The 25,203-nt window shown below is 35.8% G+C and overlaps 1 protein-coding gene across 1 annotated transcript in view; it reads left to right on the top strand.

Moving 5' to 3' along the window:
* The window catches only part of PCDH15 (protocadherin related 15), a 1,410,242-nt gene that overhangs the window by 804,367 nt on the left and 580,672 nt on the right, over positions 1-25,203 (top strand). Inside the window, exons 13-15 of the mRNA XM_063435339.1 lie at positions 575-724; positions 10,323-10,516; positions 16,517-16,649. Of these exons, the coding sequence (XP_063291409.1) occupies positions 575-724; positions 10,323-10,516; positions 16,517-16,649 (477 nt within the window). The remainder of the gene's footprint in view (positions 1-574; positions 725-10,322; positions 10,517-16,516; positions 16,650-25,203) is intronic.

Raw genomic sequence — 25,203 nt, forward strand, 5'->3', positions numbered from 1 at the left:
GTTACTGCAGATTTTGTTTGTGCAAACTCTTAGTATGGGAAAATGATTCAGTCTGGTGACCTTCATCAGACCAACTATTTCTCCATACTATGAGTTTGTACTAATAAATTATTAAGTACAAGATATTTAGGACTGATGTTCTTCTCTCAGGGCTAATTACTAAAGTGAACATTCAAAGTGAATTTAAAATGTAAGGCCTGAGCAGCTGAACTGAAAACATAGCTGATTTAGAGAATTTTTCAAGTTTGGCTTCTTGACCTTAAATTTTAATTTGATTGTGAATTTTCACTTTAGCGAACAATCCTGTATATGAGACATAGAACAATTCCAGACAATTGTTTGGCATCTGGTATTTCATGGACACCAATGTGACATCTCTCTGTGTAGAATGTGTAAGTATTTCACAGATTAGATGACTTTTAACTTTATAGAGAACCTGAAAATGTTAAAAAAAGGAATAAAAATATATATAATAGATTTGTTTTTCAAAATAATATTTTCTAATATGTTACATTTTTGAAACCGTATTCACCCTTTTGTGTTGTATTTTTTTGTTTTTTTTCTAATATTATAGATCGTAGCTTCAGATGGAAATCAAGAAAGTTCCCCTGTCACAGTGAACATTCTAGTGATTGATGCAAATGACAACACGCCAACATTTTCCAATGTGTCTTACAGTGTAAAGATTTTCACTGACATGACATCTGCAGACAGCATTATCAAAGTAAGTCATTATGAGATGTATGTTCTCTAAAGATTTATAATGCGATACTTATAACAATGTGATTGATCTATAAATTTAAAGCGAAGAATATTTTCTGATTTTTATTTTTTTTCCTTTTGTGGTAAAATGTATACAAATATTTAAATGCTTGATGCACATTAATCCAGCTCTAAACCATAATAAATTATATCTCAAGTGCAAAATGTTCTAATACAAACTGCGTCTGCTGCTGAACCACTATTTTCTCAATCCAAATATTTGCAAAAGGCAAGGTTGTTGCACATATAATGCAACCTGCTTTTGGATGTTCTAAACTCACAAGTATGATCCTATCCTGTTAAGATATATGTGTAGAACAGCTGTGCCAATGCCTTATAGGAGATTTAGATACCCTTTACAGCTATATGACTTAAAAGCTGTAAACCACTGAGGAATACAGAGATCAAAGCAGAATGTAAAGCCCTTCATACAACCCAACATTTCATAAATAGATTATTCAACTCTGATGGTTGTACATGGCATTATGCTGAAATGCAGATGTTATTTATGCACTGTTGCCTTTTATAGAATATTGCATTGATAATAATGCCACCACATTCTTTACAAACACCCTTAAGCAGGATATTTTAGCATTTGCCATTTATCTATCTATTTTGCCACATGTATTGAACATGACAAAAAATATAGCTTTTACTAGTTGCTAATATTTTAGACCCTGTGTGGGATGTTTCAAGATAAGGTATACCATATATTGCCAATACTTCTGTAAAAGCTGACTAACTGAATGATTTTTTTTGTTTGTCATATATCTATGAACAACATAATACAGATTAAGGAACAGCGCACTCATAAAATAAATTTCTAAATTATATAAGGCTACTTAAAATTGCCTATCTCAGCAAAAAAAATGGGGATTCAGTTCTCTCTTATATCGCCATATTGTGTTAAGCCCACCACTACTTCACAGTACCTCAATATTGGTGGGTATTACACTAATTCCCTAATTCCAATGTGGCAGACAAATCAAATAGTGCTAGTGCTAAATAAGCCAATTCTATTTAAATAATGCATAAGAGCACTGTGAATGAATATATATATATATATATATATATATATATATATATATATATATATATATATATATAGTTTTTTTGTGATAGTGATATTGCCACTAACATTTTTTATTTTATTATTTTATTTATTTTTTATTTTATTTATCCATGTTGTCACATGTATTGAACATCACAAAAATGGCAGCTTTTCCAAATTGCTAATATTTTAGACCCTGTATGGGATATTTCAAGATAATTTATTTAATTATTTATTGATAAAATATTTTACCAGGATGGATACATTGAGATTTCGCTCGTTTTCAAGTATGTCCTGGGTCCACAAAACATTGCATTGTTACAATAGGATACAATATACAAACAATATATATACATACATACATACATACACATATATATATATATATATATATATATATTTACACACACACACATACATACATACATATCCATATATATATATATATATATATATATACACAAACACATACATACACATACATATACATATACATATATATATATATATATATATATAAATTTAATACATAACAGGTAATAAACATATTCAACCATGACAGGTGCCTTCTGTTCTGAGATATATTGCCATAGATCTCTTAAAATATTTTAGATTGAATAAGGATGTGATTGTGTCCCTGAGGTTATTCCATAGTTGCGGTGCTCTGTAGGAAAATGAGGATTGTGCCACTTTATTTTTATATTGCGGTATGCTAAATATCGTGCTAGTACTGGATCGGAGGTTATAGGAGCTGGGGACAGCCATTCTACTCAGGTAGGGTGGAAGCTTTCCAGAAATGCTCTTATGCACAAGGCTGGAAAGATGAAGAGTGCGTCGGGATTCCAGCAATAGCCAGTTTAGCTCTTTTAACATGTCACAGTGGTGGGTAAAGTAATTACATTCTAGTGCAAAGCATCAGAATGAATTATATAATGTATTAAGTTTATTAAGGTGGGTTTGCGGTGCGAGTGCATACACTATGTCCCCATAATCAATGACCGGCACTGTTGCACTATCTGTTTTCTTACTGTAGGGCTTAGGCAGGATTTGTTTCTGTGCAGGGCACCTAGTTTTGGGTAAAGTTTTGAAGAGATTTTTCCAATGTGAAGGCCAAAGGATAGATGGGGGTCTAGCAAAATACCTAGATATTTATAATGAGTACCGTATAATGTCAATACTTGTGTAAAAGATGACTATGTTAAATTTTGTTTTCGTTTGTCATATATCTATGAACAACAGCCCAAAACTGATGTTTATCAATATATCTGAGGACTAGTTTTGCTGTATTTTGCTTTGTATACTCTGGTTTTATGAATTGCTGACAACATATCATTATTTTCAAAGGTTATTTCCAAATACGTTTTGCACTAGGATCCTGCAGTGTACATTTGTCCTCCTGTTTCACAGTGTTCCATCCTCCGTTTTATTTATTTTCTTTTTTCCAAAGTTCTTTTTCAAAGTATTTTTTTATTATTATTATTTTTTGAGGCACTGTACAATACACATTCAATGGTATAGTCTTTATAAACAAGATACAATAAAATAGAGAAAGGCAAAACGCACAATAAAAGGCAGAATAAAAAAATAAACAAGAATGATATTTTGAACTGCATGAGTTCAGCCTGTATTTAATATTACCTTGTACGTAACCTGATTTGAATGTTCTTGCATAGAAAAGGGGAAACAAAATTATATCCAACGTTTTCAGTGACAGACATGTAATTACTTATTTTCCGAGAAATCAAATCTCTTCACTTCCTAGCTGTTATGCAATCAACAGTATTAAGAACGACTTCCAATCAGAAAATTTGCATAAACGTGTAGACAGGTGAATGTTTATGTATGGTATTTGATATGGTCTTTAGAGATTAAACTATTGTCACACTAAAATTGGGCATATGTTGTGACATCTGTTCAGCCTTGTTACTAACATTAATTAAGATTGAGTTACATTTTCAGAGCTGCAAATAAAAAAATAAAAACCCAGATGCCATGCTCCTGAGGAGGCGATTGCAAAGGGTTAAGGGTTAAAACTTTGTTGTATTAGACATAACAAATTTACTGAAAATAAAGAATAAAGGGCAGTCTGCCACAAACAGGATACTTTGTGAGAAAAAAAACAGGGTTTAGGCGATATGCCACAAACAAGATCTTTAGAAAGTAAATGAATAAAGTCTTTTGTATACAAGCAGGCTTGAAGTTATACCAAGTAGTTAAGGGTTTCCAGGATACTTTGCAATGCAGCTAGTTATAGGTAAATACCTTTTAGGATAAGACAATACAGGATCATGCAGAGTTGCAGAGGTTGAAACAGGTAGGTATATTCCAAAATAATATAATGCAGGTTAATTTATGATAATAAATTAGACAAAAAAAATTGAAATACTAGTTACCCATTGCCTTATGGTGACCAAGCTTCTGATTGTAAAAGCATGGAAAAAAACAGAGATCCCAAATATACACCAATTAAAGAGTCAAATTTTTTAACCAATTGGAGATGGAAAAGGGAGTAATCTGGTATAATGTGTATAAAAAAAATACACTAAGAGAGTTATATACTACCCTTATAGCAGATATAAATCATTTAGAAGGATATAAATAATAAAAATCAAGAGAAAGGAATTACAGCGTAAAGTAGAACATATTAATAGTGAAGGGCGAGGGAAGAAAAAAAAGGGGAAAGGAAAAGAAAAAAGAGAGAAAAAAGAGAAAGGAAAAAGAAATAAGTGTATGTTAAATATTATAACCACTATAAATACTTTAAAAAAATTTAATGAGTAAAGAGTTAACCCAATCTATGTTTTAGTGTCCGTAGAAGTTTGAATGAATGTGAGATAATCAGAGGAAGGATAGACACATTACTGAGAGTCTGTACGGATGGTTTTAAAAATGTACTAAAACAGAGTGATATATTTTAGATAATAATTCTAAGATAAAGTTATCAAAGTCATAATATATCAACCTGTGTAATTGTTGTAATCAAACCTGAAGAAAACTAGTAACAATGATATAATGTAATAAAATGTATAGATATAAGAATACGAATAAGTTATCCTTCTGCGATTATGGTATGACTTTTTTTCTGTTTGATTCTAAGTAGAATCATTGTTCTTTTCTATTTATGTCTATTTGTATAAAATGTTTTAAGATAAATATTTCAATAAAAACAAATTACAAAAAAAATATATAATGCAGGTTCCTTACGAGATCATGCAGTGATGTAGCAATTGAAGCAGTTAAGATTCTTCAATGAAGGCAATACGCCTAAAATCAGGATTCTTGGAAGCTGATAAGGAAAGTCTTTCGGTAAGATGTAATTCAGGCAAATTCAGGATGAAGTAATGCAGGTTAGTGCCTTTCAGTATGAGGAAATGCAGATGAGTACAGGATGAAGCACTGCAGGTAAGTTCTCTACAGAATGAAATCATGTAGATAAAATACAGGATATTACCAGGAACAGAGATTATTTATCAGAGCATAGACTTTAATGTCAAGGCACTGTTGTGTGCTGGGAGTAGACTTATCAAGCCTCCTAATTAGTTCATCTAGGTGAGGTTCTTAAGGTGAGTGACTAGATTAGTGGCTAGGGAGGCCACTAGAGGAGAAAATCATGAAGTTCACTAAAAGAGCCAATAATAAACGAAAAAGTCTTACATGTCAGTTTTGAAACCAGACACCGGATTTACTATAGATTGAATCTTAATTACAGCTTTCAACATTTTGTTTGCAAATATATCCACTCCTTCTAGATCCTTTTTTTGTTGGTTTGTTTTTAAAGTTGTGTATTCATATTACCAAATATAGCAACCACAGGGTTTAGCTAGTAGATCACCTTTAAATCCATTCATACATTGTCATCAGGATGAGCATCAATGATTGTTTCATCTGTATAACTGTTCTAGTGACCGTTTACAGAAGCTGTTTTGAATACATGTCTCCCATTTAATATAACTCTTTTCATCTTTCACTACTTATACTACTAAGCAGTTTGGGGAAAAAACATATCAAGAATCTGAATATTTTGGGCGTACTGGAAAATAATTTTTAAATTATTTTTTTTGTTATAGTAGGCATAGGTAACACATTATCTAGTGGACGCAAAAATAAAAAATTTGGTTGGACAAATAACATAATTTGTATATTTGTATGGTATAATTAAAATGTATGTTTACACATTGCCATATCCATACCACATCATTCTCCCTGCAGCCATTGTGTCTCTTTAGACACACAGACTAATACATGCACACATGTACACACTCTTATATTTACTTACAGACACAACAGCCAGAAAAACACACACACACGTACGTATTGCAACACGCAGATGCACAATGTCAGGTACATATATACACACTCATGTAGACACCAAAATATACTGTCAGAGACACGCTGTCAGGTTTCAAAACTGACATGTAAGACTTTTTTCGTTTATTACTGGTCCTTTAAGTGAACTTCATGATTTTCTCCTCTAGTGGCCTCCCTAGCCACTAATCTATTCACTCACCTTAATAACCTCACCTGGATTAACTAATTAGGAGGCTTGATAAGTCTACTCCCGGCACACAACAGGGCCTTGACCTTGAAGTCTATGCTCTGATAAAGAATCTCTGTTCCTGGCACTAACCTGCATTACTTCATCCTGAATTTGCCTGAATTACATCTTACCGAAAGACTTATCAGCTTCCGAGAATCCTGATTTGTGGCGTATTGCCTTCTTTGAAGAATCTTAACTGCTTCAATTGCTACATCACTGCACGATCTAGTAAGCAACCCGCAATATATTATTTTGGAATATACCTACCTGTTTCAACCTCTGCAACTCTGCATGATCCTGTATTGCCTTATCTTAAAAGGTATTTACCTATAACTAGCTGCTTTGCAAAGTATCCTGGAAATCCTTAACTACTTGGTATAACTTCAAGCTTGCTTGTATACAAAATACTTTATTCATTTACTTTCTAAAGATCTTGTTTGTGGCATATCGCCTTAACCCTGTTTTTTCTCACAAAGTATCCTGTTTGTGGCAGACTGCCCTTTATTCTTTATTTCAGTAAATTTGTTATGTCTAATACGACAAAGTTTTAACCAATAACCCTTGCAATCGTCTCCTCTCTGACCTGCTCAGGAGCATGACACAGGCAAACAAACATGCAAGTTACAAAATATTCATGCATACATATATGCCTGTCTCATGACTGTTGCCAGTCTCTCAGCACACTTACTAATTTTACCTACTGATATCTCTCTATGTGCTGCAGCTTCTGGCCAGAGGAACATCCACTCTCCCTCCCAGAGAAGAACACAATTGGAGGGTAGTTGAAGATGCCACACATTGTAATTCATTGTTAATTCATAATTATTAATTAATAATTAGAGTTAAGTATTCATTAATAATTATTAATTAGAGTCCCCACCATCTGACCAAAGTTGTGATTTAGGGAGAAACAAAGTCTCCCCTATTCAGTTTAATTATAACCCAGATCCACTGGCCAATGGTGAGGTCATAGGAGGAACACTGTTTTATTTATTATTTTAACAGTAATCTGTCCATCCCAGTTTTTTTTAAAATGCAAGCTCCTACCCAATACTGACCTGTATCAGATACCCCCTTAAGTTTATTAGTGACTGGTCATTAATGTCAAATCACAAAATCAATTAAACAACTTGTGCATTGCCATTTTGTTTGCATTGTGATTCGGTCATTTTATTTTATTTTTGGACATTGCAATGCATTTAACTCCTAATAGTGCTTGTTGTCCCCACTGTATGCCAGGGAAATGATTCATGCATAAATTGGATCCCAATGCCAAGTCAAAACGGTGATGTTGAAGAAAAAATTTTTTGGGGAAAAATACCTCAATACATATTTAAATTAAATATATAATATTTAAATCGTAATATATGGTATATTTTTTATTTTATTTCTTTTGACGTACACTATATCAAGAAAACTAGCAACCTTGTGCCTTTGTGAATCATGTTTGTGGAGGTGGATAGAAGGACAATTACTTAAATTTGTACTTTTGTTAGTATTGCCATTTATTGCATTTATTTTCAGCATGCCCTTGAACATGTATCCCCTTGTAATCATTATCCAGATTGTATGGACATCTTTGCCCTTGACACAATATTTTATTTAGAGGCATTCCTTAATGAGTTTTCAGTTCCTGTGTTCTATTGTTCTGTGATTTATTCAGATTTTCTTTTCTTTTCATAATTATGTTTTTATTGGCACCTTTATCATACTACAATGCATCATGAGTGCAAATTATTCTCTAATAATTAATAAAAAAAAAAGTTTTAACTATTAACAGGGACAAACACATTATTTATTCAGCTTTGGATAAAGTATACAAACATCTGAATATTAAATATTTTCAAGATTAGTCACTAACTCTAATAAAAGTTCTTAAATTGAATAATAAATAGATTTTATATCAAACTGTGCAAATGGAGAAATGTGGTGGATGAAAAAAAACCTACCTCCCTAACTGACGTGGAAGTCAGGAAGACCAACTGATAGGCATTGTTCATTGCAATTTATTCTAATTTCACAGTTGCTTTTCCTTTATTTTCTGCTTTAAGCAGAGAAACAGACATTAGTTAATACTATTTTATCTTGACTTAATCAAGTCTTAATATAATATAAAAACAAATATCTCTACCTTCTTTTAAATGAATACGGCAGCCTCTAAAAAAAACAAGCATAACCGATCATACAAACAAACAGTGCAGTGCTAACAAGGAAAAAAATAATTCTGTGGTGTTGTACCACGTCATTTAAAGTGAATATACAGTGAGTAACTAGACTGAGTATATATACAATTCTACATAAAAACTTACATTTTTATATAACATTATAAATTCCTGTGTCATTTGCATTTCTCATTTACTTGAAAGGGAGTATGCATAATGGCTACAGCATTTTAGCCACTTTCTAGGTGCTACATAAATTAGAAAAACCTGAATTTTTTGAAAAACCAGCGATGGAAGTTTGTTTTTATACATTTTTATATGGTACATTTTAAATTATATTTACATAGCTATAACTGAGGATTATTTATTTTATTTTATTATTTCCAATGCAGTTTATGTGTGTGTAGCCAAGTGATTGAAAGATAAATGTTTGAAAATAGTGCAAATATGTCTGTTTAGATAACTAGGCGGCAAATAATCATTCTGAAATCTATATGTCCCCAGGGGGAAAAGGAATCATCAAATTATCCTTTTTTTTTTTTTTTTAGCAAGTCAAAATCTGAAAGCTAATAATTTATGCTTTTATCTTACTTGGGGTTAATTGCAAAACCCAACATCTGCTTCATCCACCTGCCGAAGCATGAAGTGAAGATACTTCTGAGCCTGACATCCCCCATGCTCTCCTTCTTATAACAGTAAAAAAAAAAATATATATATATATATATATATGTATATATATATACACATATACAAATTGCACTAAAGAAGCAAATGGAATCCGGATATAACAAACTACCTGAGTTTAGGTTATTATTATTATTGCCATTATTATGTAATGATTAAAAGGGTTATGTTGATTATGAAAACAATGTATCTACTTTATCATGCTTTTTGCTCTAGCAGAACATTTTTGCTGTTTTAGAGAAATTATCTGGAAACTTGCAAATTTAAAAAAAAACAATGCCATGCAGAAGAAAACATTTTTTTTTTTTTTGTGTTTTATATGAAGCACTCATCCATTTTTTTTCATTCTCACATATTCCCCAGAGGCTACAGCAAAGAATTAAAATATGATTTAAAAAAGTAAAAAATAAAACATACAATATGTCATGTATACTGATATGTTCACTATTAATTCTTACTCAAAAGATTTAATTGGTCAGAAAATGTCAATAGGTTATGCTGCTAAACCAAATAACTACTAATGGACATTTTAATGACTAAAAAGTTTGCCCAAATCAAATTCATTGTAATCCACACCTGAACAAATTGATCTATCCAGTATTTATCTATCGAGTCTCATTCAATGGATTAGACTCCACTGGTAAATCTCAGACAAGTCAATTTGTACAGGTGTGGATTAAAAGGAATTGGATTTGGACAAACCTGCGAAATGAGTCTACTATATATTCCCTTTTATAGTGAACATGTAGAAAGAGCTTTAAATTATTATGCGTTGAAATTATAATTATTTAGTTAATGCCGCATAATTGGATTTTTTCAAACTCAAGATATTCTTCATCTCTTTGTAGTGTTTACTACCTGAAAACATACACTGCAGCATAATTTTAAAATTATAAAGCAAAACATTGAGACATCTTTAAAAAAAAAAAATCAATGTTTCAGCAACATTCTATAAGTGGAACAAACCGCATGATAATTCCATTGGTTTCCACAGTAACAACTGTACTTTTAAATTTTGGATGTTGGTATCGTTAAGGTAAACTGAATGAAATACTAATTATAAACATAACCTCATTTGATTTGTATTATATTATAATGTTTATTTCAATTGTATTTGTCTCTCCAGCTCACAGCGGTTGATGCAGATGAGGGAGTCAACGGACAGATCACCTATGAAATATTAGCGGGGGCCCAAGGGCAGTTTGTGATTAATAGTAGAACTGGTGTCATCACAATTACTCCTGGAGTCACTCTGATGGTTGGGGAATCTTATACCTTAACTGTAAAGGCTTATGACAATGCACCTCTAGCTCAGAGAAGGTATGATAAAACATTCAAAATTATATTCAAAACATTCAACATTTTACTTTGTAGAAAATGTACTATAAAGTCAATGTGGGAAGTGCTGGACCCAAAACTCTAATTAGTTCAATTCTTCTTGGCAATCAGCATTACATATGCAAGAAGTATCTTACAATAGAAAAGAATAAACACTATACCCGATTCTGTAGTTCAAGCATGTCAAACTCAAAGTCTAGCACTGGCCACATAAACAAGGTTTAAGTTTATGTGGGCTGCAAAAAATATATAAAAAACTTACATTTTCATAGAAACATAGGTTTATTTAAAAAAATACAGATTTTAAAAAAAAAAACAGCATCCCCCTCTACTAAACCACAGTCCCCCCTCTACTAAATTCCAGTCCCCCCTCTACTAAATTCCAGTCCCCCTCTACTAAATTCCAGTCCCCCCTCTACTAAATTCCAGTCCCCCCTCTACTAAATCCCAGTCCCCCATATACTAAATCCCAGTCCTCTCCCATATACTAGATCCCAGTCCTCTCCCATATACTAGATCCCAGTCCTCCCCCATATACTAAATCACAGTCCTCCCCCATATACTAAATCACAGTCCTCCCCATATACTAGATCCCAGTCCTCCCCATATACTAAATCCCAGTCCCCCCATATACTAAATCCCAGTCCCCCTATATATTAAATCCCAGTCCCCCCATATACTAAATCCAAGTCCAAGTGCCGGAATATGACGTCGGCTTCCCTACAGACGGCCCTTGCTGGCCCTCCTTCCCGGCCGAGTAAGTCTTAGTAGAGTAGGCACCTGCAATGTGGGGAAAGCAGGTGCCTACTCTGCTTGGAACACTAGGCATGTACTTGTGCCTTGCCGGGCCTCAAAGATGTCCCTTGTGGGTCGCAAGTTTGACATGCTTGCTGTAGTTAGAGCACATTATAAAACAATGTGAAACAAAACTAAAAACCGTGCTTTTATCTTCTACCGGTTATTCCAAAAGTCTCTCAATAAAAATGTGTTTAAAATACCTAAGAAATTAGTTACATTAATAATGTTTAACTGTATAATATTCCAATGTATATTATTTCATCTTTTAATTATTAGCCAGGGTTGATGAGGATGAAATTAGCAAAGTCATCTAAATGCAGGCAGTATGCCCAGGGCCGGACTGGCCCACCGGGATACCGGGAAATTTCCCGGTGGGCCGTCGGCAACTGGGGCCGGGGTGACCTGCGGCCGCAGGGAGAACTTGAAAGGCGGCCGCAGGGGAAGCTTTTCATGAGGCCGGGAGCAGGCTCTTCTGGGGGAGCAGGCTGTTCTGTCTCTGCTCCCCCTCCCTCGCGCGCAGCTTAATGAGACCGGAGCCGGAATATGACGTCATATTCCGGCCCCGGTCTTTCTAGCGCGCGAGGGAGGGGGAGCAGAGACAGAACAGCCTGCTCCCCCAGAAGAGCCTGCTCCCGGCCTCATGAAAAGCTTCCCCTGCGGCCGCCTTTCAAGTTCTTCCTGCAGCCGCCAGCACAGCTACCAGTCTGCCCACCCACAGGCAGTGGCGTACTACTTCAATAAAATGTAAGTAGTCATTTTATGTGATGGGGCTAAATTAATTAAAGGGGGGGGGGGTGGATAATGGATTAATTAAAGAATTAAAGGGGAGGGAGGTTTAATTAAGTGGGGGTGTATTAATTAAGGGGGGTGTATTAATTAAGGGGGTGTATTAATTAAGGGGGGAGTGAGTATTAATTAAGGGGGGTGTATTAATTAAGGGGGTGTATTAATTAAGGGGGTGTATTAATTAAGGGTGTGTTAATTAAGGGGGGTGTATTCATTAAGTGGGTGTATTAATTAAGGGGGAGTGAGTATTAATTAAGGGGGTGTATTAATTAAGGGGGGAGTGAGTATTAATTAAGGGGGGTGTATTAATTAAGGGGGTGTATTAATTAAGGGGGGTGTATTAATTAAGGGGGGTGTATTAATTAAGGGGGTGTATTAATTAAGGGGGTGTATTGATTAATTAAGGCGGGAGTGAGTATTAATTAAGGGGGGTGTGGATTAATTAAGGGGGTTGTATTAAGGGGGTGTATTAATTAAGGGTGTGTGGATTAATTAAGGGGGGTGTATTAATTAAGGGGGGAGTGAGTATTAATTAAGTGTGGTGTATTAAGGGGGAGTGAGGATTAATTAAGGGGTGAGTGGATTAATTAAGGGGGATGTATTAATTAAGGGGGGTGTATTAATGGGGGTGTGGGTTAATTAAGGGGTCTATTAATTAAGGGGGGTGTATTAAGGGGGAGTGAGGATTAATTAAGGGGTGAGTGGATTAATTAAGGCGTGAGTGGATTAATTAAGGGGGGTGTATTAATTAAGGGGGTGTGGATTAATTAAGGGGGGTGTGGATTAATTAAGGGGGGTGTGGATTAATTAAGGGGGGTGTATTAAGGGGGAGTGAGGATTAATTAAGGGGTGTAATAATTAAGGGGTGTGTGGATTAATTAAGGGGGGTGTATTAATTAAGGGGTGTGTTGATTAATTAAGGGGGTGTATTAATTAAGGGGGAGTGAGGATTAATTAAGGGGGGTGTATTAATTAAGGGGGGGTGAGGATTTATTAAGGGGGGTGTATTAATTAAGGGGTGTGTGGATTAATTAAAGGGGGCTGTGGATTAAAGAATTAAAGGGGGAGGTTTACATAATGGGGTGCAGGTTTTTTTTGATTAAGGGGGTTGCAGTATTCTATTTATTAAGGGAGGATGTGCACTGCAGATTTTTGTTTTTTTGTTAAGGGGGTGTGCAGGGTTTTTATAAGGGGGTGTGCAGGTTTTTTGTTATTAAGAGGGGTTGTGCACGTTTTTGTTTTTTATTAAGGGGGTGTGCAGGTTTTTTATTAAGGGGGTGTGCAGGATTTTTCTGTGTAGGGAGTGAAGGAAATTTATGCGATCGGGGTGCAGGGTTTTTATGTGTAGGGAGTGTCTGAAATTTATGTGATCGGGGTGCAGGGTTTTTATATGAAGGGCGAGACAAGGGGCTTTGTAGAAAGGGGCAGGGCAGGAGTTTTCTAGAAGGTTCTCACCAGCCCCTTTCTACAAAAGCACTGGTCTTCCCCCTTCTACAAATCTGGCGCATTTTACAAATTTTACAAGCAGTTTACAAATTTGTGCAATAAATATTATTGAAAACATTTAAAAAATATGTGGGTGTTTTCTTACATTTTTATTATGGGGGGGTTGCCACACTCAGGGTCCGCCCCGGGTGCCAAATGCTCTAGGTACGCCCCTGCCCACAGATACTAAAAAATATGTATGTCAGTGGAAGTGTGTGTGTGTGTCATGCTGTGTGTGTTTGTGTCTGTTTGTCATGGTGTGTGTGTATGTGTCTGTGTCATGCTGTGTGTGTGTGTGTCTGTATCATGCTGTGTGTGTGTCTGTCTGTCTGTGTCATGCTGTGTGTGTCTGCGTCATGCTGTGTGTGTGTGTCTGCGTCATGCTGTGTGTGTGTGTCTGTGTCATGCTGTGTGTGTGTGTCTGTGTCATGCTGTGTGTGTGTGTCTGCGTCATGCTGTGTGTGTGTGTCTGCGTCATGCTGTGTGTGTCTGTGTCATGCTGTGTGTGTCTGTGTCATGCTGTGTTTATGTCTGTGTCATGCTGTGTATCTGTCTGTGTCATGCTGTGTGTGTGTGTCTGTATCATGCTGTGTGTCTGTCTGTGTCATGCTGTGTCTGTATCATGGTGTGTGTCTGTCATGGTGTGTGTGTATGTCTGTCATGGTGTGTGTGTATGTCTGTCATGGTGTGTGTGTATGTCTGTCTGTGTCATGCTGTTTGTGTGTCTGTGTCATGCGGTGTGTGTGTGTGTCTGTATCATGCTGTGTGTCTGTCTGTGTCATGCTGTGTCTGTGTCATGCTGTGTCTGTATCATGGTGTGTGTCTGTCATGGTGTGTGTCTATCATGGTGTGTGTGTGTGTCTGTCATGGTGTGTGTGTGTGTGTGTCTGTCATGGTGTGTGTGTCTGTCTCATGCTGTGTGTGTGTCTGTGTCATGCGGTGTGTGTGTGTGTCTGTCTGTGTCATGCGGTATGTGTGTGTCTGTGTCATGCTGTGTATCTGTCTGTGTCATGCAGTGTGTGTGTGTCTGTCTGTGTCATGCTGTGTGTCTGTCTGTGTCATGCAGTGTGTGTGTGTCTGTCTGTGTCATGCTGTGTGTCTGTCTGTGTCATGCAGTGTGTGTGTCTGTCTGTGTCATGCTGTGTGTGTCTGTCTGTGTCATGCTGTGTGTGTCTGTCTGTGTCATGCTGTGTGTCTGTCTGTCTGTGTTACGCTGTGTGTGTGTCTGTCTGTGTTACGCTGTGTGTGTGTGTCTGTATGTGTCATGCTGTGTGTCTGTCTGTGTCACGGTATGTCTATATCATGGTGTGTGTCTGTCATGGTGTGTGTGTGTGTGTGTGTCTTTGTCTGTCATGGTGTGTGTGTGTGTGTGTGTCAGTCGTGGTGTCTGTGTGTGTTTTTAAAAATAGTGTTTTACTCACCTTTTTCTTTTTTTTCCAACGTCGTGCTGGTCTCTGCCTCTATGACTGAGATCATCAAGCTTGATGATCTCAGCCAATCCGCACTGACACAGGAAGCGCCTCTAGTGACCGTCTGAGTGTCTGTCACTAGAGGTGTCACTAGGAAGCAATGTAAACACTGCCTTTTCTCTGCAAAGTCAGTGTTTACATTCAAAAGCCTGCAGGGACAGGCTATAGACACCAGAACCACTACATTAAGCTGTGTGTGTGTGCGCCTGCTAGTGAGCTTGCTTGCATGTGTATGTGTGTGTGTGTGCCTGCTAGTGAGTGAGCTTGTGTTTTTATGTCAATGAGCTTATGTATATTAGTGAAATTTTTGTCTATGAGGCTGTGTATCAATGAGCTTGTGTGTGTCAGTGAGATTGTCTGTGTCTGCATGTGAGTATGCTTACTGTATAATTAAATGTTTTACTCTGAAAGGACCAATATATTATATTAGAAAAAGCAAAAAACTTTTACAAACTAATAAAATCTGTCAACATTGAAGTTGCTGTTTAGTAGATAGGAGAGTGCGCTGGATCTTGTGTATTTATTATATATATATATATATATATATATATATATATATTGCGACAATATATGGCGCAATGACTTATGGGGCTGGCATAGATTTTTTTTTCCAGGGCTGCTTTGTATCCCCAGTCCGGCCCTGAGTATGCCTACATTATTATATTACTAAGTTGGTGTTATTCATCATATATTAATATCGCATCCCCCTTTTCACTGTAATTAATGATGGAAGTTCTAAAATTTTGTTTAAAATAGTGTCCAGATTGGAAAACTGATTCAGAGTTCTTAAATAAGTAATCGGCATGGAAATCCATTTTCATGCAGGTTTATTCTAATGTTGATAATGCCACTTTTAGAACTTTGCCACATTTTATAATCACATTTCTTTATAATCCCCCTTTTTCCAATAGGCAACTTGATGTGCATATAAATAAAGTAGATTGTGGTACTTAGAGCTTATATACCAAACCTGGAAACTAAGATTCAGTCTTCCAGATAGGATACTCACTTTTTCTCAATACAAGAACATATGACAGAAAACATCCGACCATATACTACAATTGAAAATACAATATATGTACTTACCTGTGTCTCATCCAGCACCCACGCAGCATCCAAGTTCTCCTGCAGTAGAAGCCACATTTCTTCAATGAGTTAAGTAGATCTGGTGATACACTCAGCCAATGAAAATAGCCCTGCACAGTCTTACTTAGCTAAGTTGGCAAGCCATTTTGGAATAGGTTAGGTGCAATAGCACATCTGGCATCGTAACCACTACAATGAACTGTAAGCACAAATTTGTCAGTTACAAGCCATCTGTAAAAGAGATACAAAATAGCTTTGGATGGTTAATTGCTTGTGTGTATTGGCTCTCTAGTACAGACTAATATGTTAATGAAAAAAAAAATAATGTGTTAAATTTTGCAATACATTTTAATTTCAGGAGTTCTATTACTACAGTTTACATTGAAGTTCTCCCACCAAACAACCAAAGCCCTCCACGTTTTGCGCAACTGATGTATAACCTTGAAATTAGTGAAGCTATGAGAATTGGAGCAGTCCTTTTGAACCTGCAGGTACATTTATTCTTCAAGCTATATTGTTTCAGATAATCTTTAAAGTAAATTTCTTAAATTACAATAGAATAAGATTCTATTATATTGTAATGGGCCTTATGTTTATCACAATGTATACGTGTTTACTATAGAAATGTAAACATATATATATATATATATATATATATATATATATATATACACACACTTATTATTTTATGTGTATATTCATTTTCAGAGCAGATTTACACATTAGGCAGCGCAGGTGGCAGACTAAGTTGTGGGCTAATACAGGGGCCCAGAGCTCTGGCTATTGCTGTGCAGTTACCCCTTCTGGACCACCAGAAATCCTACTCCCTAGCATTCTTCCAGTGGACCACTAGGAATAACACCAAAAGTTAAAAAGGAGTGGGGAGTGACAAATTAAAAACTTCCCCATACACATTTAGACACCCCACACACAACACTCCACTACACTCAGACTCCCCTACACACACACACACACACTTTAGCCACTACACGCATACACAAAATTCACGGCAACAGAGCCAGATCCACGGCGGTTCATTATCCAGCTCTGTTCATTATTTTAAATTAACAACTTTGAGTAAATGAATTCTAACTGACATGAACTGTAAATTCTGTCACCAGATATTCAAACATGACATTTCCTTATGGAAAGTAGACAGCCGGAATTAATCTCAAAAATAGAAACACAACATGCCTACTGGCCGCTGCCAACAGAAAATAAAAAGAGACAAGAAGGGAAATTTACATTAGATAGAATTAGATACAATTTAATTTATTGGGAATATTGTTTAAAGCTCATTTTTATGTAAAGTCAATTCATATGATAGAGATGCGTAAATACCTCAATCAGAATATTTTAATAACTGATAACATTGAAAATCTGTATAAACAATGCTGACCAAATGTAATCTTTCTCATGCTTAAATATAGTATGTATATGTAGTAAAGAGCTTGGTGTCAACTTACATCGACTGCAGTGAATTTGACAATGACTAATATTTTATGGTCATTTCTAGGCTGCTTTGGGGGTTGAAATCATCCATCTTATCCCACAACCAGTAATTAATTCAGGTCAGGACTTTGGCAATTGGTCACTAGCCATTGAATGCCAGATGTGTCCAAATTTAAAATTCCCAAACATGAATATTATATGAGCTAGAAAGTCATATGTTCATAAAATCCAATTTTATATAAATCTGCTCAAGTAATTTCTACATGGGCAGTTAAGAACTTAAGTAATACAAAAGGCAAAATAAATGGTGTGATGTGCTACAATTACATCTGTGAGGATCACCAATGAGATAATATACATAGACTGGTTAGCGGTCTCACGAAATATACTGGTAGTACTCCAGTTAGGAAATGATATTCCAGCTTTTAATCACTTAAAAACATAAAACAAAACATAGTGTAAAACTGTTGGATATAATGATAAAAGATAAGGTGATTATTGCACTCACAAGTGGTCCGCCACTAACGGTGGCCAGAAAAGCACATCAATGGGTCAAAAGGGACTCCAAGAGGTTCTGAGTCAGTTCCTGAATGCACCAAGGTTCTAGATCCTAAGGGGTAATAAAGGAGTGAGTTCTGGATAAGGATGTCCCAAGTAGAGTGAAGAGAGAGTTATAGAGGCTCCATATCCATCCGACCGGTTTCATCCAAAGGACTTTTTCAAGGAAGATCTTAAGTAATAACCGAACTACAAATATCTAAAATTATAAGCTTGCCAGAAGAATGAATATAAATTATCTTTCATGTAACATCCATTAAATAAAGTTGAATCCATACCATTCTGTTTTGATTACCTGAAAGTATTTCAATAAAAACATGAACGTTTTGATGATTTCATGCAATATTCACTGTAGCATGGTGAACAATTGGCCTATTAATCTAAAGTACTTTTTATTAAAATATTTGAACCATTTTATCCTAGATGCCCTGAATTCGGCTGTATTTAGATGGTCTGCATGTAAAAAATCCTATATAGATCTAAAGGTTAAATTTAAAAAGACATTTCAAGCACTTTAAACACTACAATTTACAGCTACACTTACAGTACCTAATGGAACATTTGATATAGTACTAGTTTGCTAAAGCCTATGCCCTTTTTGCACCATAGCCACTGCAATAAGCTGTAGTATTGTGCTTGAAGTACCACTTTATTGGATCTGCACCAGTATCGTTTTTCTTTGTTTTTGTTTTTTTAATTGTATGTATTGAGGCTGATGAGTACTATAGTTATTGCTGCTGCTCAGGGAAGTGGGAGTTTGAGCGCAGGACTTCATTTTGTATGTTTGTAATTGCTTTTGTTTTACACAGCCATGTTACAGTGATGTCACACACCAAATGTGTTTCCTATTAAGTATTAATAAGTGTGTAAGTGTTTTGAAAAATACCCCCTCTCATTTGATAGGGTGCATTTTAGTTTAAAGAAGCAAGGTGAATTGTTAGTGTTGGACCACCTTCGCATGGCAGCTTACACTTTTATTGCCATTGGAGTGATACTAGAAAATCTCCAGTTGTTTCAATGTGAGTAGGGATGTGCAAAGGGATTTGGAATAGAACACGTGTAACCTTTTTATTTGGTTTTTACTACAATTTATTGGGCCACACTTGCTGTACCTAATAGAAAATCTAATATAGAACTAGATTGTCAAAGCCTATAGCCTTCATGCACCATAGGCACCACTATAAGCTGTAGTATGCATAGAGTACCCCTTTAAATTATTTCCTATGTTGTTATTTATGTTCCATTTCTAAAGTAACCCCTTAACGACGAGTGACGGACGAGGTCCGTCACTCAGGGGAATGCGTTAACGACGAGTGACGGACCTCGTCCGTCACCCGTTAAAATTAACCCCAGATCGCCGCAATCGCGGCGATCGCGGGGTTAATGGTGCTCCGGTCTGCCTCTGCATTAGAGGCAGACCGGGAGCACCGGATCGGGCTGTCAGAGTACATGTGCCCGCTCTGACAGCATGCCAGAGCGGGCACATGTGCTGTGTATACTCACCTCCGCCTCCCTGCACTTCCTGGTTCTGTGTGAAGTGCAGGGAGACGGATCTTCAGTGATCCTGCCCCCTGGTGGAAAGAAAATATAGTAAAATTAAAATCCCCCCCCCCTTTACCCCCCCTTTACCCATTTTAATAAAAAATTAACCCCTTCCCTGCCAATTGATCACTGACTACAGTGATCAATTGGCAGGGATTACATTTTACCAAGATCTGATTTTTTTTTTAACCCCTGAGGGTTAATTCTTTTTTTTTTAACCCTCAGGGGTTCAATTTATTTTATTAATTAATTTAAATATTTTAAAATTATAAATTTAGCTAGCTGGGGAGGGTGTAAGTTAGTGGGGAATTGGGGGATTTAGTATTACGCTAACTAGGGGTTAACGTTAAAAAAAGTTTAAAAATACGCTTTAAAAAGTTAAAAAATTAAGTTAAAAAATAAGTTTTAATAACATTTAAGTAAAAAATGTAAAAAAATAAACCCTTTACCCAGTCCAAATAAAAATTAACCCCTTCCCTGCCAGTCGATCACTGCCTACAGTGATCAAAATACAGATCACAGTATTATACTATTCAAATTTTTTTTTTAACCCCTGACGATTAACTTTTATTTATTTTTTAACCCTCAGGGGTTAAATTTATTTAATTAACTAATTTAAATATTGTATAATTAAATATTTTGCTAGCTGGGGTGGGTGGGAGTTATGGGAAAATGGGGAATTTACTGTTAGTGCTGCTTACTGCTAGTTAGGGGTTAACGTAAAAAAAAAAGCTTAGAAAAATGTTAAATCTGTAAAAAAAAGTTTTACGAAAGTTTAGGAAACTTTAAAAAAATGAATAATCAAAACAAAAGTTTAAAAAATAGTTTTAAAAAGTAAAAAAAGTTTTAAAAAGTAAAAAAATACATTTAATAACGCTCATTACCACTACACCTGGTACAAGCTAGCGGAAAAATGATCCCACGCTAAGGTTCAAAATATGCCTTTTGAAATACCCTGGGATGTCTTCTTTAAGAAATGGTATGGCTTTATGGGGTATTTGGTTTATATAGCCTGGTAAAATACTCTAAAATGGGACATGGGCACAGCGTAAAAATTTAAAGTTTGAAAAAAAATGGAATGGCTGTGTCCCAAATGTGCCCCTCCGATGTCCACATATACCTGGCAAAGGTACATACGGGGGTATTTTTGTACTCAGCAGACATAGCTGAGCAACATATGAAGTATTATACAGTGGTAGTATACATAAGGTTTGCAAAATATACTGTGCAAACTCACTTTGTGTGTCAAAAAGGCAGAAAAAACGCTTATTACCACTACACCTGGTACAAGCTAGCGGAAAAATGATCCCACGCTAAGGTTCAAAATATGCCTTTTGAAATACCCTGGGATGTCTTCTTTAAGAAATGGTATGGCTTTATGGGGTATTTGGATTATATAGCCTGGTAAAATACTCTAAAATGGGACATGGGCACAGCGTAAAAATTCAAAATTTGAAAAAAAAATGGAATGGCTCTGTCCCAAATGTGCCCCTCCGATGTCCACATATACCTGGCAAAGGTACATACGGGGGTATTTTTGTACTCAGCAGACATAGCTGAGCAACATATGAAGTATTATACAGTGGTAGTACACATAAGGTTTGCAAAATATACTGTGCAAACTCACTTTGTGTGTCAAAAAGGCAGAAAAAACGCTTATTACCACTACACCTGGTACAAGCTAGCGGAAAAATGATCCCACGCTAAGGTTCAAAATATGCCTTTTGAAATACCCTGGGGTGTCTACTTTAAGAAATGGTAGGCCTTTGTGGGGTAGTTTGAATTTAAAACCTGCAAAGATGCTTGGAAATTGCACATAGGCCCGGCGTCAAAATTCAAAGTTCGGTCAAAACTGATATGGCTTGGTCTCCTATATGGCACTGTAGCTTCACAAAATAGTGCCATAGACATACAATGGGGGTGTCCTTTTACTCAGAAGACTTAGCTGAGCATAATTTGGGGGGTTTGAACTTAGTGGCACACATGAAATATACAAAATGCCCAGCAAAAATGCAATCCGTATGTAAAAAATGCACAAAATTATTTTTTACCACATACTTTGGCATGTAATGGTAAAAAAATGGGGGCATGTTAAGGCACAATATGCACCTTATGAGATACCCTGGAGTGTCTTCTTTTACAAATGGTAGGCCTTTGTGGGGTGTTTTGAACAGTAAAACTGTTATAATACCCCAAATGGAAGCATAGGCTCATTAAATCCGTCTCTCAAAATTCTACTGTGAATACTGAAAAGGACAGGTCTCCTGTATGGCACTGTAGCTTCACGAAATAGTGCCATAGACATACAATGGGGGTGTCCTTTTACTCAGAAGACTTAGCTGAGCATAATTTGGGGGGTTTGAACTTAGTGGCACACATGAAATATACAAAATGCCCAGCAAAAATGCAATCCGTATGTAAAATATGCACAAAATTATTTTTTACCACATACTTTGGCATGTAATGGTAAAAAAATGGGGGCATGTTAAGGCACAATATGCACCTTACGAGATACCCTGGAGTGTCTACTTTTACAAATGGTAGGCCTTTGTGGGGTTTTTTTGAACAGTCAAACTACTATCATACCCCAAATAGAAGCATAGGCTCATTAAATCCGTCTCTCAAAATTCTACTGTGAATACTGAAAAGGACAGGTCTCCTATATGGCACTGTAGCTTCACGAAATAGGGCCAAAGACATACAATGGGGGTACCGTTGTACTCAGCAGAAGTAACTGAACACATAATAAAACTTTGTACAGGAATAGCACACACCAAATTTACAAAATACACATGAGAAGTTCTTTGTTATAAGTTTGTGTGCGAAAACCCCCAAAAAACACAATTTTACTCCAATATTTAGCAGAAGTTGGCGGTAAAATGGCTACGTAGAAAGTGTCAAAACAACCTTAGGTAAATAGCCTGTGGTGTCTACTTTATATAAATATATACTTTTGTGTGGCAATTTTGTTTTCTTTTATGGCTATTAGGCTTACAAGACAAACATACCAAATTCTAAAATCGCTCCACATAAAAAGTTTATTTTACTCCTTGTGCTTTGTGACCTGTAACTACCAAAAAAAACTGAAAATCCCAGACACATTATATATTCTGCAATTCAGAACAACTAAATGAATTTATTTTTAATTACTTTCCTTAACCTGCACTAATTATGTACACATTATTATTGCAAAAACTGTAAAAAAAACACACAAAAATTCATTTTTTTGCATATTTCTGTATTTTTTTTATAATAAATAAGCATTTATATATACATGTGTTACATAAAATTAAAGCCCTTTCTGTCCTTTAAAAAACGGTATATAATATGTGTCGGTGCAATAAATTAGTAAAATGCAAATTGCAGTTGAACGCAAATAGCAAAAAATGCAAAAAATGCCGTTGTCATTAAGTGAAAGACAAGCTTCTGAAGCTCTGTCCTTAAGGGGTTAAGCCAAATCTCTACAAAAATAGAAAATAATCCACGATAGTAACCTGCTAGATGTATTTTTGTATCTTGAAGAGTTCATTTCGACAGAACATAGCAACAGACTTGTGCATTCTACCAGCCTTTAAAGAAGTATGTTTACTTTTTCCTTTTTGTTTTTTAATGCATTTTTGTTTCATGTAAGGCATTTTCTAAACCATCTCTATCCACCAGCTCAGCGACAATATCCAGTCTCCCAGAAAATAGCCATTAACATTTACATACACGATATGTTCACCATTTTAATGAATGCCATTTGAAGTTCAATTGATAATAGAACACTCTAAATCCCCGTACAATTAAGCATTGGAATCACCAACAAACTGAATTGTGTGTAGGTTTATAGCTAGCACGTTCACAAGCGCGTACAAAATACAGCATTCTATTGCAAATATTTCTTGTATAACCAACTTAGGTAAATATATTTAGAAGTTATTTACTTCAAAGAGTGATATTTTTTAGAGTGTTGATTTTGAAACATGGTACTCGGGTTATTTTATTTTTTACACCTTTGCAGAATTGAGAGGATTATCACATTGTAAACCCTGCGAATAATAAATGATTAAGGATAAGTATCACATTTTGCAAAGTGGTAGAGTACAAAGTAAGTTAGAATAAATACAACTATATTTATATTTGTCAAACTAGTTAACATTTACAACATACAGCAAAGGAATTAAAAGATGAAAATCAAAATCATTTAGCTGTTCTTATTCAAAGCACAATACTGTAATATTAGTTTAATCTTGAACAGAAACCTCATATAAAGAAGGATTGTGATAATAAATAGTATGAATTTATAGAAATGCAAAATGCACTGTCATTTGTTTTATCTCTAGGTTTTTCAGAGGCATTGCAAATGACAAAGATAGTGCTTTATAAATATCTCCAGAATCCCTCATTAGCATTATTTTCCACTAATACTTATGTGCCTGCTGTGCATCTTCTAAATTAGAATATATTTATATGTTAGGGTTAGTGCTAGTATAACTGTTAATTCTGTTTTATTAGTGTTTTGGCACTGTAGGAATTAATGAGTTAGGACCCACCTAGGGGGGTCTGCCTTGACGTTGGCAGGTGGGCCTATCCTCTCATGGCCATTGGAGGTAACTAAAAAACCTCAATTTGTTTAAAAATACATAGGGATTAAGGAGAGAGTGCAGGTAACTTGTTTTTCTTTGGTTTTTACTATATATTGGGGCTGATGTGCACTGTAGTCATTTGCAGCTGCCCAGTGATAGGAGTGAGCGCAGGGCTTATGTTTCTGCATTTGCATCCATTTTTTGTATCACTCAGCCTTGTTACAATGCAGCCGCCCATCCAATGTGTTCCCTATTAAGGGTTAATAATGTATAGGGGTGTATATAAAAAAATACCCCTTTCTGTCTCAGTTGAGATTTTTGCCAGAGGCTCAAGGAAGCAAGGTGAATGGTTAGAGTTAGGACCCATCTAGAGGGGTCTGCCTTGATGTTGACAGGTGGGCTCATCCTCTCATGGCCATTGGAGGTAACTAAAAAAACCTACATTTGTTTAAAAGTACATAGGGATTAAAGAGAGAGCGCAGGTAACTTGTTTTTCTTTGGTTTTTACTGTAGGAATTAATGTTTAGTATAGTGTAGGGGTTAATTTTGAATGTTGTGTGCTAGACTAGAAAAGGTTAAGGGCAGTGCTAGGATATACCTGTCCTAGTGTTCTATAATTAGTGGGATTTCCAGTACTGGGCAGGATCTATATCAGCTGTCATCTTAAAATGTTGACAGGTTCCACTCAGACTGCATAATGTTAATCGATGCATTAACTATTCATTATGGTTAATACTTTCATATAACTGTTCAATCTCCTTCTCTGTTCTTCATGCCTCACTTCACACTCAAACTTAGTGAAGCACTGCATTTTTCTCACCACTTCCTACCCACCCAGGCACCCCCTAAATATATAGCATGCTCCTCCAGCTGTTTGAGATTCTCACTCAATTACCTCTTCATTCCCTTTGTATTTTACCAATAG

This window comes from Pelobates fuscus, chromosome 10 (assembly GCF_036172605.1).
Source record: "Pelobates fuscus isolate aPelFus1 chromosome 10, aPelFus1.pri, whole genome shotgun sequence".
NCBI classification, from domain to species: Eukaryota; Metazoa; Chordata; class Amphibia; order Anura; family Pelobatidae; genus Pelobates; species Pelobates fuscus.